We start from the raw sequence: 19248 nt of genomic DNA on the forward strand, positions 1-19248 counted from the left end.
TTATTCTTTTCTCAGGGTCATTTACAATTATCTAAGAATGAAAAATAATCCCTAATAATTCCATAAACTATCATTACCACAAAACAGCACTAGCATGAGGTTGACTCAACTGTTGTGAACTGTAAAATACAATACTCACATTTTTTTATGACCTTATGATACTGTATTCATCCTGTATTCTCATCCATAAGGGGATGTGGGTGGTTGGTGAACCTACAGGCTTTAGGCAGAAGGATCTTGGACCAGAGCCAGGGTCTCAAAAGCAATTTAGACCAACAGTGCCCCAACACTCTATATGCTATTCTGGGTGGTGGGAGTATCTGGAGAAAGCCTATAGTAACCCATAGTAAGACCATACAAACCCCTCACTTCAGTTTGATGGGAGCAGTGACCTCTTGGCCATAGCATCTTGCACTATATGTTGTATTTTTTTCTTTAAATTGTATTCACATATTATAACATTATATTAATATTTTAAATAATAATGACATTTTTGTGCCAGCATGCATAGAGTATGGTGCAACCAACACCATCAGGTTGAAATTGTTGTAGATGAAATATTACTGTGTATGCTGCTATGCACTCAAATGGACTAATAATAGTTTTGCACACTACCCTTCATCATAGCTCTTCCACCCTGAGGTATATGACAACTGGTAACTTTAATTCTCAATAAAGCCAGCTGGAGCTGAGGCTGGTGTGCTCAGGCCACGCTCTGGTGCACAGAGCTAAACGCACCACAGAGCTCATAAGTTTGGCTTTCTCATCTATTTGTGAATGAGACACTGTATTTACCTTTTAAAGGGCAGCATCAAACCCGTAGATCCTCCATACTTTGTTTAGTTACTTAAATGAGGCTGTTGTTGTGCGAGGTGAAAAAGAAAATAAGTCTCGATGGCAAAAGACATCAAAGATCAGCTGCTGAAATTGAAGTAAGAGGTCTCACTCTGCACATAAAATAGTGACCTGTTAAAAGCCGGCTAGGTTTTGAAGCCAATATTTATTTAGTAGATTTGTGTATTAATTAAACTTATAAACTTATAACTCACTCTGTTTTACTTTTAAAGAGAAAATCTTAACATTATTTGATCAAATAAATAACTTTCAATAGATATAACTAGTCATTATTGAAATATCATTTGTTTTTTTTGTTTTTTTTAATATATGTGTAGTATAGTTTTAATAAGTGTGTAGTATAGAGAATTTTTTTTTTTTTATTCCTTATTGTTGAAGCAATTTAAGGACAATATATTCCGATGGCTTAAATAAATGTTGGGCTTTGGTATACCAAATCATTTTCTGGTGCCCCCAAATGAAAATCTTAGGTGCACTGGTGTACCCAACTCAAATCATTAGCCTGAAGCATTGACCTTCTGGGCCAGGTATTTATTTATATTTAAATTGTTTCAAATTTTATCCAGATAATCAAATTTTCCCTTCATTTCTGCCTGTTTGAAGCATGGTTGAAGTCATGGTTGAAGTTTACTACATCTTACTAGTCACTGAACACACTGCAGCAAATGCGTTTCCCAAATGTCTCTAACTTGTGCTGTTGTCCAGTGCTACCAAGGCCATGCTGCGCCAGTATACTTCCACACACTCAGCATGTGCCAGCCGGTTGTTTTAGTTTAGTACTGAGGGCCACAGCCGCCAGTCGGCTCAAACAGCACTGAATAAACCCATATATATACGAGATTTTTAGTAAGGGTGCATGTGCAGCAGGACAACAGCAGCAGCAACTTTCTACAAGTGTCTAAAATAAGTAGCTTTTAGCAACACGTCATTGTTTGTAGTTTCACATCTGTAATGATTAGGTGCTAGTTAGAAATACAGGCAGTCATTTACTCAAATATGAGCTAGTTTCAGGGCTAGTTTGTGTGGATTGGAGGATGGCTCGGATGGAGCAGTGGATTGACAGCGGCTGGGGCAGCTAGGAGCCACAGTCTGGTAGGAGACCAATGCACCTGTCTGACCATGCACCTGTCTGACCAGTGCACTGTTGCTGTTAGTGCATTCCACATGTGTAGAGCTGTCATATGTCACTCACATGTTTTTAGATGCAAAATGATGATAGATAGATAGACAGACAGACAGACAGAAACTAATATTAATAAACCATGTGGATCTAGGCCTTTCTAATTTGACTCCAAATGGCATTATGCATTTAATATATCAGTAAAAATAAATTTGCTAATTTGCTATTAGTGGCGTTATTAAATTTTTACCAACTAAATATTGACGCCTGCCCATAAAAGTCACCACACACTACTGGTAGAAGGTCAGCTTCATGATTCCATGGAAAAAGAAAGTTAAAACCATACTTAGGAACATTCTCGATGAAGAATAATGTGGAATATTATCATCTTCTCCAGGCCAAATAAGAGTCAGGTTTGTGGAGACGCAAGCCTACTCATACTGACGATGTATATTTTTTCTATGTTTCTCAGTGCGATAAAAACATCCATAATGAAAAAAATATCACAAAAATCACATTGTCCTATATTTGTTTTCACTTTAGCGCACCAGCTCTCACTCTATACTGTCCCTCCTCTTCTGATACCATGCTGCTGTTTGGAGAGGCCACACATACTGTATCTCATAGAGCACATATCCATATAGCTTTCCCCTCCCTGTTGCTGCACCAGTGAAGACTCCTCTGGTTTGATGATCTCCTATCTCTTCTGGTGTGGTCTTTTATGTACGGTGGGCAGTAGCAATCTTCATTTGTTTGGTGTGCGGGGGATTGTCTGCGCTGGATAATGGCTAGAGTAGGAGGCAGAACTCAGAGGTAGCGTCACAAGACCTCCTGACCCGAGCTTCATCATTAAACACTGCTTAAACTTTAAAATGAGATTAATTTGAACCAGGTACAAATTGGGAGGAAATAGTTGTTTTCTGTGAAGTAGTGTTGGTGGCAGAGTGGAGTCAAAAAAAAAAAAAGGTGGTATGCAGAGGTGAGGACAAGGCTTCTCAAACTTGTTGCTGTTCAGGCTTGGGGGAGGATTTCTGGGAGTTGTTGGTGAATTTGCACTATTGTAAAAGAAGATTAGTATAAACTGTGCCTGACTCATATTTTGCATAATTGTTCAGGCCCCTAATGGCTGCTCTCACACCTATTAGCATACAGGCTAGCCCTATTGTTTTCCTTGTTTAGATTTAGGTCTCAGAATAGAGTTAAAAATAGGAGATGAATAATGTCTAATTCTCCCATTCCTGTTCAAAGATGGATTGTACTAACATAGTCGCGAGAGCACCTCAGGACTCCAGTCAGCCGTTCATCTCCATCTCAAAGCCACTAACCACTCCTTTGAAGACAGTGAGGTACAGATCTTTGCCAAAGGAAAGAAATGGTTTGAGAGGGGAGTTAAAGAGGCAATTTTTGTAAGGAAAGATGATCCATCTTGGAACAGGAATGGGGGCTTTAGACATCATTTATCTCCTATTTATATCTCCATCCTCAGACCTAAATCTTAACACGGAAAACAATAGGGCTAGCCATTATACTAATATGTGTGAGAGCACTCATTAGCGACCCTGAATACTTGCGCCAAATATGACTCAGGCACAGTTCACACGTAAGGTAGCGCAATAGACCTAGCCAACAAACAGAAACTGTAAATCAAAGGAGGTGAACACCACAAGACAAGTAACATACTGCACCTTTAATGTGAATTGTGTGGGAATGAAGAACTTTATATGTTTTGAATCATAATAACAAATGAATACATAATATACATTCAAATGCATCTTGGTTGCTGTGTGGGTGGCATTCAATACCGTTTTCTTCTTCCCACTCCTTTTTGAGCCTATATAAGAAAAACAAAATGTTAAATGCGCTTGAGGCATTATGTGATATGATATATGCATATTTACTTTGTTCTTGTTTCTCATTGACTTGCATGAAATAAAAACATGAATTATATGACATTAAATATTAACATTCCACATTTAATGAATCATATTATTAGACAATACTTCCTAATAAATCATTTTAGTAGTGTTTGGTTATGGAATTAGTTTGCCCAACTGCCTTTTATTTCTTGCAGAACCTATTTTACATGTATTTTTGAGGACTCCATTATCCGGCCCCATCTTCCTCTTTGATCCAGGCACTCTCCCAAAGCTTTCATCTAAACTAGACCACTAAACTGCCTCTGACGTCTGGCCCTTTATTTTTATCTCCTAATTTCACCCATGTGTGTATAATTAATCTGCCTGAAACATTGTGAAACCGTCCTTAACCCTTCGCGAGCTAACCGTGGGGGTGAAGGTAATTCCAGGCCATTCTTCGTGGAATTATGACCGAATGAAAAGAATAGCCTTCGGTGTACTGTTTGCAGCCGCATGCATTCAACAAGCCCTTATTAAACTTTTAACTCTGTTCTGCAGGCTGCACTAGAATAAGGAGTACTCTGCCCCCTCATATTCGTCAGCTGAATGAATAATATGAAGAATTTTTGTACTACTGTAGCATAGTTTGACTGATGGGACTACATGTAGGTGATATTGACCAAACTGAATATCTCGATAACAATATTGAAACATTTTATATTTTAATTGGAGATATTTTAATAATGCATGAAAAACGGGATAAAGAGTGCCTGTAATTGTCTTAGTTGAAGTTCAAGTATCACACAAAGCGTTAACGGACCATAAAATGAACTACAAAAGGGCAGAATTATCACTTAACACTCTTGTTTGGGAGATCACAGTAGACATTTCTGTTCATGTTCTCTGGTGAATCTTGCTAGCTCCAGCCCGGACGTCGCCCACAGGACCTTTATAGGTACTTTCAGATAGCACTCAAATACCATCCCATGCTACGTTACTTTGTTTTCAATCCCAGCTCTGTCCCACCAGATCCTCTTTTGTGGCCACCTTTCCTGGCTGCTCTGTTTGCTCCGTATGTGCGGCTAGATTAGAGCTGGCATTTGGCTTTTCGTGATCCCAGGTGAGGAACGCACAATGTCTACCGATATCCTTTGTCTTTAGTCTGGGAGCTGAGATTTAACCAAGTACAGACTGGCTGACGCGAGGTTAACTCAATGTGCAGACTTCAGCTGTGCCACCGAGGAACTCTAAGCTAGCTTGGCACGACACGCTGCTGTACACTTCTGTTTTTTCCAAAGTAAATCTCTAAACCCCAGCTTTTGTCTTGCTCAGTAGTGCCAGACAAGGAGTTTTGGAGGGGGCTTTCTGCTTTTCATATGCTCTTTTTTTTTTTTTTTGCGATAATAGAGTAAATGTAAGATTGTCTACTTTATTATTTTTAATTGATTTAATTAGAAGGACAAATATAACGCATTATTAGCATTGTTATTGGCCCATAAACATGCTCTTGAGTACCTTTGCTTTGATGTCTCATGATAATGGCTAATTAAAAAAAACACACACATTATTTCCTAGCTTGGGCACTCCCCATACTTTAATTTGGTTCAGCTCGACATCTACTGGCAGCAGAGGGAATTACCATGTAGAAAAAAAGAAAAACTAGCTGATAATGACGTCAGAAATATTTTCAACGAGTCTGCCAGCGGGTTTCTTTTTACTTATGATGCAACAATGCTCGGAAAATTCAAACCATTATCTGAGGTTCTATGGCAAATGTTTTGTTTTTTTTTTGTTTGTTTTTTTTTTTTAGGATTAATGAAACCAGCGTGAATTAAGCTAAATACTTTTGAATGAGGGAACAATGTATATGGTTAAAAGCTAAAAGTCAACTTTGCATAATATGTGAGATAAACTAAATCATATTTGAAAGAGCAATGCAAGAAACACAAAGGTTCAAATCATTTCATATTGTCAACTTCCTTTTTTTTCCCCCCAAATGTAAATCTCTAAACCCCAGCTTTTGTCTTGTTCAGTAGTGCCAGACAAGGAGTTTTGAGGAGTTCTTTTTTTTCCCTTCTTCATATTCTCTTCTTTTTTTTCCCCTAAACATCGAGGAAATGCATCGTAATAGCCCACAGCCTCTTTAGGTGTCTTTCCGCACTCAGGTTTTGATTGGCAGCCCAGGGGTTCTGGCAGTATTACCATAGTTATCTCACTACAGCACATGCCTAACAGCACTCAAAGCCACCAGAACTGCCTGTCACGCTTCTCACACTCGCCACCTATGGAGCCGGCAAGTGAAGGGGATAAACAGACAAACAGGGCTCACGGTGCAAACAATAAAGGCACAAAGTTTATGAGAGGGGAGGGGGCAATGTGATCAAGATCAGAGCTGAGGCTGGTATAGAGACAAGAGGTGGGAAGAATGCTTTGAAATAGTGTTATAATATATGATTTTTTTTTTTTTCAACATTAATACTAGTACTTTCTTTTATATTACTATGCGGTCTTATATCTGTGCAAACCCTCAGTCATCCAGGTAGTTTCCATAGTGGTCCATGGACGTATACTAGTCCGTGTGATCTCATACTTGTTCTGATACTGCTCCAGATTATTCTAAAGCTATTCAGAAAAGGTTCATTTCTGTCCTGTGAATGTGACTTTTTTAGTATCAATACTTGCTCAAACGAGTATCTAGTTTCGATTAGTTTTAGTATTGATTAGCATATGATTATCGTTACCTTTGACCACCCTACTTTTTGTTTTTAGTTACAAAATCCTGAATGTCTGCATGTGAATATATTTTTTAACGTATTCTGTTAAATTGTCTAATCAGCGTACTGTATTCTGAATACTTGGAATAATTACAGATTGAGTTGCATTGTGTTATACTGAAAAAAAAAACCATGCAATATCAAATTTAAAAAAAACAAACTGCTTTGTTTGTTGCAACATTTGTTCTGCATTTGTTTTATCATTGAATAGAAGAGGGGGAAAAAACATACATCCTCAAGAGCTGTGTTTTCTATTGTTCTCACTAAATCATGCAGTTTGAAGCCTGTATTGCGTGATCAATACCACATTGTATTCCCTTGATCTCTAACTGTATACAAATAAAAGAAGTACATATATTTTGTTAGCTCCCAACACTAAAAGACAGTTATTCTATGGAAAGTATTTATTTTATTTCACAGCAGGTACCATTTATAAAAATATTTAGCTACTCGAGTACCACCAGATCTAACCCAGGTCTTTAACAGTACTTATACTTGGTTTAAACTAGAGGTTCAGCAGCTTAATCGACTCATAACTCATTGGTATACAAGTTATAAAGAAAAACACATGAGTATGAACTATATGCAGTGTGCTGTGGTGATAACACTAGCAGAAGACAGATTTTCATTATTTGTTCTGTTTTACAATCTGATGAATCGTCTGTCATAATCTGGAGTGTGTAATTTATGATTTTAATAATAACTGAGGTGACAAAAACAGCTTATTTTCAGCCTTTTGGTAAAATATTGACTACCTCGTTTTGTGTATACATCCAAAGGAACTCTCTGTTGCCTTAGCACAGAAAACATTGACTAGTATCAATATGTATGTAGTTATGTATATTCTCTATACAATATACTGCTTTATGGCCAAGGGGTATGGTTGAAGCACACATGTAAGGCGCTCTGCCAGCCTCTGTCATAAGATTGATTCCAAACTGACAATATTCTCACATTCTGTCCCTCATTTCACGCTGTTACTGTCCAGTCCAATACGAAAAAAGTTTGTAAAATAACATGATGTTCTTGTGAAAGGGAACATACGTGTACACTTTTTTTCATCACCCCTCCATTTCCTTCAACTCATCTTCAGATCTGGGACTTGTTGAATGTTATGTCTGTGGTTATGAAGGGCTGGACCATTGCATGCTGATATATATTTTGATTGGCAATATGATTTTTTTTTGTTTTTGTAATTCATGCTGAGACATAGCACATATAGGGGTTTTGGAATTATTTCAACTTTTACAAATCTGCCTTCATAAAACACAGACTGAACCACCTCAAAACATGATTTGTCTGAACATAATTTCAACATATAGTCCACAATACTTTCAAATTAGAATGTATAGTTGAAAGAGTATAAATGTGTAACAAAGACTAATTGTTTTGTCTCTCTCCCCAGACTCTCATGGGATGGACCTGTTTGCTGTGGCGGTGCATGAGTTTGGCCATGCCATCGGTCTGGTGCACACGTCGGCCATAGAGTCCATCATGAGGCCGTACTACCAAGGTCCTGTGGGAGACCCTCTGAAGTACGACCTGCCCTATGAAGACAAAGTACGAGTGTGGCAGCTCTATGGTACGTTTGGGAGGAAGACCAACATGGTTTGAAAATATTGATGAACGCAACGCAGAATGAAGTTAAAGCCGAAGTGCCCAAACCAAGTTCTCTTATTCCCTCAGAAATGATATTGTAAAAGCAGAAGTATGGGATGAAAATCAGACTGCTAAACATCGTCTTCATCTAAGTGGGAAATATTTTATCTACCCCACCCACTTTTGCCTCTAAGTGCTTCTTAACTACACTTTGTTTCCGTACGAAACTGACTCTTGTGAGTTTTAATGTTAGAATGTTGGTACATTATCAAAAACATACCCAGAGTTGTGTTTTGTTTCATTCACACATTGAGCATGAGTATACTTTTATTATTTGTCTGTCTACATCTCCAAAGCTCAAAATGCCATCTTGTGATATCACGAAGCACTAGTTTTCAAGGTAACAGCTACATTTTACCTTTTTGTTCAGTAGAGACGGGCAATTCCAAGGCTGAAATCATGCAAATGATGCAAATGATGATTGTTGTGAAGGTGTCTGGAGTTTAAAAACACAGTGGAGCACTTCCTGTATTACCACATGACATCACAAGTAGGAACTGAGTGTCTAAATATGCAGGTTTTGTGTGTTAAAACATGTTTGAATGAAACAAAACACAACTCCATGTATGTTTTTGATGAAGAAGCAACATTATAACAGATCAGACAATAGTGTAATGTAGGTCCTTTCAGCATTCAATGGAAACTTTGAGAAAAGTTCTGCTGCTAATATCTGATATTAAATGGGCTGATTTGTGTAAAATGTTCATATAGAACTTAGTAGTTGTAAAGATCGGAAGTCTCATGCAGAATAATACTACCCTAATGATGATAGTGGCGCCAACAGCAACTTCCAGAATACAGTGAATTGCAAACTTTAAGAAAGAGTTATGTGAGTCACTATATGATGCTTTGGGGCAAGCCTAGTCCAACCTCGTTCACTTTTTCCCATATGCAAGTTGTTCTAAAGCTGTGCTAGTGGCCAAATAAATCATGCATGTGAAGACTAGGAATCTGCCATTGGGTTTGTGAAAGCTAGGAGCAAGTTGGAAATACCAACTTCCACCTTTTACAGTTTAAAAATCTGATACTCCAGCTTTCATTGGACCTATTTATGGCATATGACTTTATCAATACTCGCTGACATGGGGTCAAGGAACAAAGATAAATTATACAGATGGAAGACAATGCAAGAGCAAGATAAACTGGAATTGAGAGAGAAAAGCAGCAAGATGATACTGCCTGTATGTTTTATGTCCCATGATGCAACAAAAAGAAATGCCAAAGTGCGAGAGTGGTATAGAAATACTTTTGATTTGGGATCTTTTTGAAATTCCGGTCATATTATATGTACCAGATGTGGGAGAAATGGAAAATGAGGACACTGTGCTTACTTCTCATTTATCTAAACTTATTTATCTAAACGTTTTAAGTAACATTTGGTTTGTGTTTTGTTTTGTTTTATTGTAATGTATTAAAACTTGGAGATTAAATTTGAATCCAATGTTAGATTTAGGATTAGGATTCTAAGATAGTATAGTGATTCTCAAACTATGGGATGTGTACCACTGGTGTTACGCAAGCTCTTTCAGGTGGTTCCTCTGCAGTTCAAATATTTGAACTTATATTTCAGAACCAGTTTAAACTGCATTTTTGTGTTTCATTGGGTTATTCCTTGTTTGTATAATATATATTTACGTAGTCCTGTTTTAGGGCTAGTTAAAACCTAGAATAGTCTGTTTATAAACCTGATTTAGATCTGGTGGTACTCAATGGTCCACATATAGTCAGAACCAATGAGCTACTGTGTCCACGTTTCACTTTCAGATCAATAAAGTGTCAAATTATAATATTAATCAAGTACAATTATGTTTTTATTGCAAAAAAAACTGTATTATTGTTTTATTATCTTTTATAAATAATTGTGTTGTTGCTTTGTCTATTGTGTATTTGTCAGGGGTGAGAGACTCGGTGTCCCACACAAACCGCCCCGCAGACCCCTCCCAGACCCCTGAACCTCCAGTGCTCCTGGACCTCCCGGAGAACAGGAGCACTTTTATGTAAGTATCAATCGGCAGCTTGTATGGTCAGAACCAAACCGCAGCCATGAGCTAGCTCCAGTAACCGCCAGCCTACCCCGAGATAAAAGAAGACACTTGACTTTTAAACTGCAGTAAATGGGCCCACTGAACCATCACGTTTGGAAAAAATCTGACAATGAGTGAATGCGTTTAATTATCCATGACAAATACCAGAATATCGCTTTAGCTCAGTGGAGTCGACTTTCACAGGCATGACTCAATTCTTTGTCTAAATACAGATTTCTAAAGCGGAAAACAATTAGCAATTTCCGAGCAAAACTGAAATGTTATAGGATATTATATTGTTATTATCTTGGCATTTTGGGCTGTTCCCATGCTACAGTGTTTTTCTATATAGTTTACTTTTACCCACATTATAATTATGTGTTGATGTCGGAACAACAAAGTCTGGCAGCTTTTAGCAGTATTCAGCTCAATTTGTGTCGATATATATTTTTGGCAATATGCAGTCACTAAATAGCAGAAAACAACACAGCACCATGGGAACAAAGACGGAGTATAATTAGATCAAATAACATGTCACTTTAAAAACATGTCTGCATCAATTAAGACAGACTGTAATGGATTATTTAGGGTTTTAGATCATTTGAGGCATAGAAAAGTTCCGGATGTGTCTGGTGAAGGTGAATAAACTTTAAAAACATAGAGGAGCTTCATGAATTACCACCATGTGACATCAAGTGGTATAAGAGGACAGGAGATGGACATGGCCTAATTAGGATTGCATAATTTAGGTGGAAAAAATATTCTAAAATGTTTTGCCATTATGATCAGATTTGCTATTTGTGTTTGAAAATCAAGGTTCAGATCACAGTTCAAATTTTTAACACATTTGAGAAAGACTGAAAGATAAATTACGAAATTATGAAAGCCTTTTTTCATCAAATTATTCTTTTGCTATTTGCTAATTGCTACACAAATCATCACTATGGAGATAGATAAGGTTTCTGACACATACTGTGAAAAATTATAGCCAAAGAAACAACACTTCTGAAACAAGGAGAAGGCTTGAAGTCAGGTTTGTGGAGATACAAGCCCACTTATAGTAAGGACTAAGGATGCATGTTTTTCCTGTACAATAAACACAGCCACAATTAAATCAAAACATGCTTTTATTTTTGCCTATTCTTTGACAAAAAGTTATAACAAATCTATATTTTTCAGCAATTTCAAGATGATGATGTGATATTTTTTTATGTTATTGTTGTATACAGTGATGTAATTTCTCCTAGTGCTTCTCTCATCCTTGTTTATTTGCTCCAGAGAATATATTGTTTTATTATTGGATACTCCTCCTATTGTTTAGCCACAGTCTCCTGTACACACACGTGCTCTATAGTCTCTATAGTCTCCCTTCGCCTGGACTGCTTACTCGTCATCTCTACTCACTTTATTATATACCTCTCCTGCTCGGGCATTTAGCCTTTTCTTTGAGCTCTGTATTACTATTCCACTGTCTCTCTCTTCCTCCTTCCCTCCCTCTCCCTTTCTGTGTCGTTCTTTCTCCCTTGCTCTATCTCTCTATCTTCCTCTCCCTCCCTCTTTCTCTCCTTCTCCCTCCCTCTCTCTTCCTCTCTCCCTCTATCTCTCTCTCCCTCTTTCTCTCTCTATCTTTCTGTCTCCCTCTCCCTCCCTTCCTCACTCCCTTCCTCCCTCTTGCTTTCTGTCTCTCTTGCCCTCTCTCTCTCACTACCCTTTCTCCCTCCCTACCTCTCCTTCTCCTCTCTCTCCTTCTCTCTCCCTCTCTCTCTGTCTCCCTCTCTCCCTCCCTATTTCTCTCTCCCTATCCTTTCCTCCCTCACTATTTCTCTCTCCCTATCCTTTCCTCCCTCCCTCCCTCTCTCTCTCTCTCCTCTCTCTGTCTCTCACTCTCTCTCCCTCTCTCTCTCCCCCTCTCTCTCTTTCTCTCTTGCTATCTCTCTCTCTGTCTCTCTCTCTCTACCCTTTCTCCCTCCCTACCTCTCTCCTCCTCTCTCTCCCTTTCTCTCTCTCTCCCTCTCTCTCCCTACCCTTTCTCTCTCTCCCTTTCTCTCTCTCCCTACCTCTCTCTCTCTCTTCCTCTCTCTCCCTACCCTTTCTCCCTCCCTCTCTCTCTGTCTCTCTGCCCAGTGTAAGAATAAAATGGCCCCCACTGACCCTGAACACATGCGGTCCCACTCCTCACAGTCATTTATCATAAGACATCCGTGTAGCGCTGACCCCAAGAACCCACGGGCAATATCCCTTCTTCCAAACTTTTCATTCCCGGATCCGAGATTGTGATTTCAGCCATGGGAAAATACAAATCAATTTCCAAGTGAAGAGCGTTTACCATTCAGCCAAAGAAAAATCCGATATTAAAATTCGTGTTAACCCTCTGTGGGGCTGTCCCTATAGATTACGCTCATGTTAGCATTTGTTTATCGCTTTAGGATGACATGGTTTGCGGAGCGGAGGAGCTGGTATTTAAATTAATTGGGATCAGAGGGGGCAGCATCCTTAAGGAGTGAGCAAACTCTTGTAGTTTCGATTTGCGCTGCCAACGGAGCAAAGTACAGCAGCCCCAGCATCAGTAGTTATCCTTCAACGCGGTCAGATTAAAAAGCAACACAACCTCTACGAAGCCACTATAGCAGTTACAGTGTTGAAATCCAGCTGGTTTAACCCTACATAGACTCTAATTTGAGTCCTTACTATCTAAACTCCAGCATCTGCAACGAGAACGAGAAAAGAAAAACAAAAACTTATATGTGGTCTCTTTATGCAGGTTTAGGCACTGGCATCCTAGTTTCAGCTGTGATTGTACTAGGCCTACCATTTTTTTAAGAAAGTAGTTTTTTTAAGCTTAAACATATCAGCTCAGACTTAGCGCAAGGGACAGGAACTCAGAAACTAAACTAAAACTATATAGAACATGTTATTACATTGTTGTGGGCAAATACAGCATTTTCAAAACAGTAAAAGATAACGTGGCGATCTAAATATGATTATAGAAGTGTAATACTCCTTCTTTAAACAATGCAATGAAATAAATAGTTGTTCATTATGTTGTTATCACTCTGACTGTCCAAACTACGGCCCAGGGGCCAAATGCGGCCCTCAGACCAAGTTTTGTTGGCCCTCACGCCTCCTCCTAAACTGGCCCAAATGATCAGGAAGTATTATTATTTTTTTGTACAAATTGAAGCAATTCTACATCTATAACCTGAATAATATCACATTGCATTGTGACAGAGACCTAAAAATAATCTTCCAAATTTTATTAAAGGTACAATGTCTCTGTCAAACCTGTGTTAAATGCACCATTATAGTTTGTGGCCCTCCGGTTCAAATATGTTTCAGTATTCGGCCCTAGGTGAAAAAATTTGGACACCCCTGACCTACAGCATTAGCTTGTGTGTTATTTTTTATTTTATTTTATTTTTGTCTATTACAATCTATTGAACAAGTTAAGGCAGCACTTGTATATCTTTCCCCTTAAAATATGCAGTCAAAGATGTACCACTTTACTCCATTTATTGGCTAACAAGGTGGATTTAGTCGTTATGATATTCTGCAAAGCTGAGCCACATTAAAATGCATTTCACCCCACGGTATGTCCTCTTTGTTCATTATTTCCATCAACGTCGGAACAAAACATGAAAAATCTGGACTTGTACTGGCCACCATGCTGAGACGTCATGTTAATGCAGCTGAATAGGTCCTTTGTTGATGTTTTGCATCTCACAGTGGCAGCCCTGTCAGACTAATAGGCTGATCATTGGCAGTCTGACCACAGCGCCGTCTGAATCACTTTTAGCCCCCGGGACATAACCACGGGAGCCCAGCAGGGGGAGTGTTTTAGCATATGTTTATGTGTGTAACTGACTGTACACTACATGCATACATTAAAGTGCACATGACAGGTTTTTATGGGTTTTTTTTTCTAATTATTGCCAGGTTTGATGGGACAATACAGTCAGTAGCAGTTTGTGGGAAGAAATTGAAAAGAAAGTACAAAAATACAGGAATTAGCGGAATATGCATGCTGTAGGTCTGCTGGTGTGTGAGAGAGAAGCAAACACGGAGCCATAGTGTGTGTGTGTGTGTGTGTGTGTGTGAGGAGGGAGGGCAGTGAAGCCTCAGTACCATGCACGTGACCACAGTGAGACTTTTATCGTCTTTTGTCTGCGTGCTTCCTCTGTGGATCAGCTGTAGGAGAGGGTCACACGTTGCGTCCAGTGATTATTTGATAAAAGGACACAGGGGGTCTTCCAACATCAGTGTCAGTCTGTGCTCATGTGCTCTGGTGCCCGTGGTTAAGTGTAAAGGTGTACATGCGCGCACACATCTTTATTTCCCTCTGATGAGTGCAACACGTTCTAAAATTTGTGTATGTTTCCCACATTCTTGTGACGAAATGCTCACAGTTCAGTTAGATTGTGTGTCTTTTTCTGGGTCAAGTCAAAATTGTTCAAGCTTCCACCAAACATGGCTTCCTCAGACTTTCTCCGTCACGGCTCCTCTCTGCTCTCCTCATGGCTCCTCTATCCTCCCCTCTCTGCTTTTCTCATGGCTCCTCTCCCTTTTGCTCTCCTTGCGGCTCCTCACGACTCCTCTCTGCTCTTCTCACGGCTCCTCTCTGCTCTCCTCATGGCTCCTCTGTCCTCCCCTCTCTGCTCTCCCCAGGGCTCCTCTCCCCTTTGCTCTCCTCACGGCTCCTCTGCCCTCTCCTCTCTGCTCTCCCCAGGGCTCCTCTCCACTCTCCTCAGAGCTCTTCTCTGCTCTCCTTACGGCTCCTCTCTGCTCTCCTCACGGCTCCTCTCTGCTCTCCTCACGGCTCCTCTCTGCTCTCCTCACGGCTCCTCTCTGCTCTCCTCACGGCTCCTCTCTGCTCTCCTCACAGCTCCTCTCTGCTCTTCTCATGGCTCCTCTCCCTTTTGCTCTCCTTGCAGCTCCTCTCCTCTCCTCTCTGCTCTCCCCAGGGCTCCTCTCCACTCTCCTCACAGCTCCTCACTGCTCTCCTCACGGCTCCTCTCTGCTCTCCTCACGGCTCCTCTCTGCTCTCCTCACGGCTCCTCTCTGCTCTCCTCACGGCTCCTCTCTGCTCTCCTCACGGCTCCTCTCTGCTCTCCTCACGGCTCCTCTCTGCTCTCCTCACGGCTCCTCTGCCCTCTCCTCTCTGCTCTCCTCACGGCTCCTCTCTACTCTCCTCACCTCTGAGCCAAGTCTCTGAAAAGTGTGTACCATCAGCTCCAGACTTTGTGTGGAGGTGCGCAAGATTTCACGTTCACGTTGTTTTTTATAAATACCAACTTTGACGTGAAGAGCTGCGTACCCACATTTCTGACCTTGCTGTGTGCGTATGAAGGCTTTATAAAAGAGGCTCCAGATCTGTGAAGAGGCGACCGTGCTCACATTAATAATGCACATTTTCAAAGTGTAACTGAGCAATAAAAACACATGTATTTCAATAAGTACAAGATAGATAAGCTTATTGTCACACTATTGGAGTTGCACCGTGCACCTAATTTAGTTCTTTGAAATTTAGAATAAAGAAATACCTCAAATTCTGCAGTCATTTTCACAGAACAGTTGAGAATGTCTAATATCTGCCTCTGTTCATTCACAGTCCAGTGATTTTCAGTCCAAGGGCATATTACTGATTCTGTGTGGAAATGGAAACAGCTGTTGTGATTGCTAATATTGTTTTCTACTCTGTACCATGGCTGTATATCACAAGAACAAGACATGCTTCATTTGACCGGAGATCTGCTTTATGTTTCCCTTTGACTGCTGTTAATTGTCCATATAAGTGTGCTTTCAAAGAGGACCGCATTCTTGAGGTGCGTGTACAATGTAGGGCAACATTCTGGCTTCAAAGGATAATTGACATTTTCAAAAGTTCAGTTATTTTAATCCGCTTAGTATGTAAACATGTGTATCTTAATAACTTTTTCTTTTTTCCAGATTGGCACGAGATGCTCCGGACAGATGCACCACTCACTTTGATGCCGTGGCACAAATACGAGGAGAGGCCTTTTTCTTCAAAGGTATTTAAACTTCTATTTTACCATATATAATAACTAATATATAATCACAAGTGATCCATACAGACAAGAAGTAATATTAACATTTCGGGCCAAGGTGGATGTATCATGTTCACGATATAGTAATCATTTCACCATATAGTAAGCAGCGGATTTGTATTTACACGTTTTTATTGTTGAAAATGTAACTTTAAATAAATTGTACTTTTCAGAGTACTTTTCTAGTAGCCTACTTTTACTAGTTGAGTATTTTTTTATTGAAGTAACAGTACTACTCTTACTTCAATTAAAGTCTACAAGTGACAAAAGCTATGTTGACAATATTAAATGATTAAACATTTGTATTTCTTGCACCATTCCTTCTCATTTTTGTGCTATATCTTATTATTTAATGGTTTGTCCTTCCAATTAGATGAACGTTAAATTATAAATCAGATGTTACGTCCCGGGAGTTACTTTTTAAGGTATTTTTACTTGAGCAATACCTTTCCCAAACACCTTTTTACTCTTACTACTTTGTACTTCTAGTTGAGTATTATTATTTTGAAGTAAGATTGCTCTTTCTTGAGTACTCTACCTACATTTGGCTACAAAAAAAAGTAAGTAAATGCAGGGTTGTGGGCATGGATATTTTGGATTAACTCAACAAACACCTTTGCACTAAGGTTATTCCAACTTTAATGAAAACTTTGCCAGCTCATTGTGGTTTTGTTCGAAAGTGGAAGCAGAGAGTTGTGAGATAAATGGAAACGGGTGCAGACAGGGTTACGGTGGCACCCGCAATCGATAGAAAACCAACTCATGTGTGGAGTGTGTCTGAGCCCGCATGGCCAGTGTCCTCTAAACAAAAGGCCCCTACGGTACACAAGATGCTGCGCTAGCCTTCATCCTCCAGCATGAAATCACCAACTCAGCTCATTAGCCACTATGGATGGTGTATGTTTAAAGTGGAACCGCATTGGACAATAGAATTTCGTATTGCAATTTAATGCCATTGATTCAAAGGTGAAGTTTTCTCGTGGGGGTGAGGCACTGCACCTGATTTTTACTTTCTTAAAAAATGTGGAAAAACAGATCTACTAAAATTATTATTCATTTCAAGCATTCTAATTATTCTTATGAGTTTATAAGGGCTATAAGTGATTTGTCTTGCATTTATCATTGCAAGCACTTTTATTGCTCAGAAAACATCTTAACAACTGGCATTTTCGCTGTTACTTGGCCTCGCTGTACCTCTTGCTTGTCTCCATGGAGATAGATACATTTAATGCCATACTGTTGAACATTTCAGGCAAAGCAATAACATCTACATGAAGGAAGAAGATGGCGGAACCTCCCATTTACCAACGTTACATAGTGCGCGTTTATTAGTTGCAGTTGTGACATTTTATTAGATGTAAAAGATCGACACTGTGACATAAAAGGTTTCATTAATCATAAATAAGAAAGGTTTGTAAATGAGTTGTTACATTTTCTTTTGGCCTAGTTGGAAAGAGAGAGCAGCAGGGCTTGAATACAGATGAGAGGAGGAGGCTGTGTAAAGGTTGAGTTTTTGTTTTCATTGCAGGGAAGTACTTTTGGAGGCTAACGCGAGAGAAGCATCTCGTGTCTCTGAGGCCGGCGCAGGTCCACAGATTCTGGAGGGGTCTACCACCAAACCTAGACAGTGTGGATGCAGTGTACGAGAGGCCGGGAGATCACAAGATAGTCTTCTTCAAAGGTAGGATAGTACAAAAGTAAAACTGCATGGCGGGTGTCAAACAAGGTTAGCAGATATAGGTACTTTTGAAATGATTTATTCATCTTGTGGTTCTCCTCCTCAAGATTCACTAGAAAATAAGATTCATCTCTTTGACTTATCCAATAAAAAGATGGATAATTTCTTGCATTCAGGTCATGTTGGACACAGTGGCTCTTTTATTAATATGCATGTGAACACCTGCTGCACCTGGAAAGACTTGGTAATTCAGACATATTTGCATTATTTACACAAATTAGAATTTTTAAACAGTTTGCCTCAAGCTGCTTGATTTAGCACAACCCAATGCTAGACAACCAATTAGGATTAATCAAATGTTGTGTTCTGCGTGTATAATTTACCACTTTAGGTAAACACTTTTCTATTGACCCTTTCAGGTCTGAAGTACTGGGTGTTCAAAGACAACATCGTGGAGGAGGGATACCCTCGTCCGATCAGTGACTTTGGCTTACCTACAGACGGTGTGGACGCTGCTTTTGTTTGGCTCCACAACGATAAAACGTACTTCTTTAAGGACAACTTGTACTGGCGCTATGACGACCACCTGAGGAGGATGGACCTGGGCTACCCCAAAGACAGCTCCCTGTGGAAGGGGCTGCCCCCCAGCCTGGACGACGCCATGAGGTGGTCTGATGGTGAGTAGCAGTAACACCACAATATTTCAAGGTGGAAAGGGTGTAAGTATTTTTTTCTTTTTGCACATGTGCCGTGAGAATGTATCTTGTTGCATATGTGCTTGAGCAATTGTCTTGTAACTGGAGGTTTGGAAGTGGGCAGTATGAACAGATGTTTGTGTTGGTGAGTATGAAAGAGTTATGCCTCCTTAACACCCAGTATGGGGTGGGTATGGCAAGTATATTGAGTGGGTTATTTACAGACTGCCTGTTTGACAAGGAGGTTTGGCCACATTTGACACGGTGTGTATTTTGAGTTTCATGGCATGGCTGCATGCAAAAACATAGAGAAGTGCTCATCTAATTACCTATGAACTATATTTAATATAAACCTGCCATTAGTTGTAAAATTCTATGTAAGACTGGGCATTATAACTCACTTGTTGAGGCCCACATTGGATCAGATCATTTGCATTGTGCATTGGAGTGAGAATTTGCCACACACATAGCATCTTGCCAATTCAGTCTTTTTCTTTTGTGCCGCAATTTTCGCCCTGACCACTG

General features: G+C 39.7%; 1 protein-coding gene across 1 annotated transcript in view; it reads left to right on the plus strand.

The window, feature by feature from the left end:
- Positions 1-19248, plus strand: part of mmp17a (matrix metallopeptidase 17a) — a 156186-nt gene that overhangs the window by 124582 nt on the left and 12356 nt on the right. Inside the window, exons 5-9 of the mRNA XM_033976347.2 lie at positions 8011-8187; positions 10159-10261; positions 16232-16314; positions 17879-18031; positions 18448-18705. Coding sequence (XP_033832238.1) covers positions 8011-8187; positions 10159-10261; positions 16232-16314; positions 17879-18031; positions 18448-18705 — 774 coding nt within the window. The remainder of the gene's footprint in view (positions 1-8010; positions 8188-10158; positions 10262-16231; positions 16315-17878; positions 18032-18447; positions 18706-19248) is intronic.

This window comes from Periophthalmus magnuspinnatus, chromosome 12 (assembly GCF_009829125.3).
Source record: "Periophthalmus magnuspinnatus isolate fPerMag1 chromosome 12, fPerMag1.2.pri, whole genome shotgun sequence".
Lineage (NCBI taxonomy): Eukaryota > Metazoa > Chordata > Actinopteri > Gobiiformes > Gobiidae > Periophthalmus > Periophthalmus magnuspinnatus.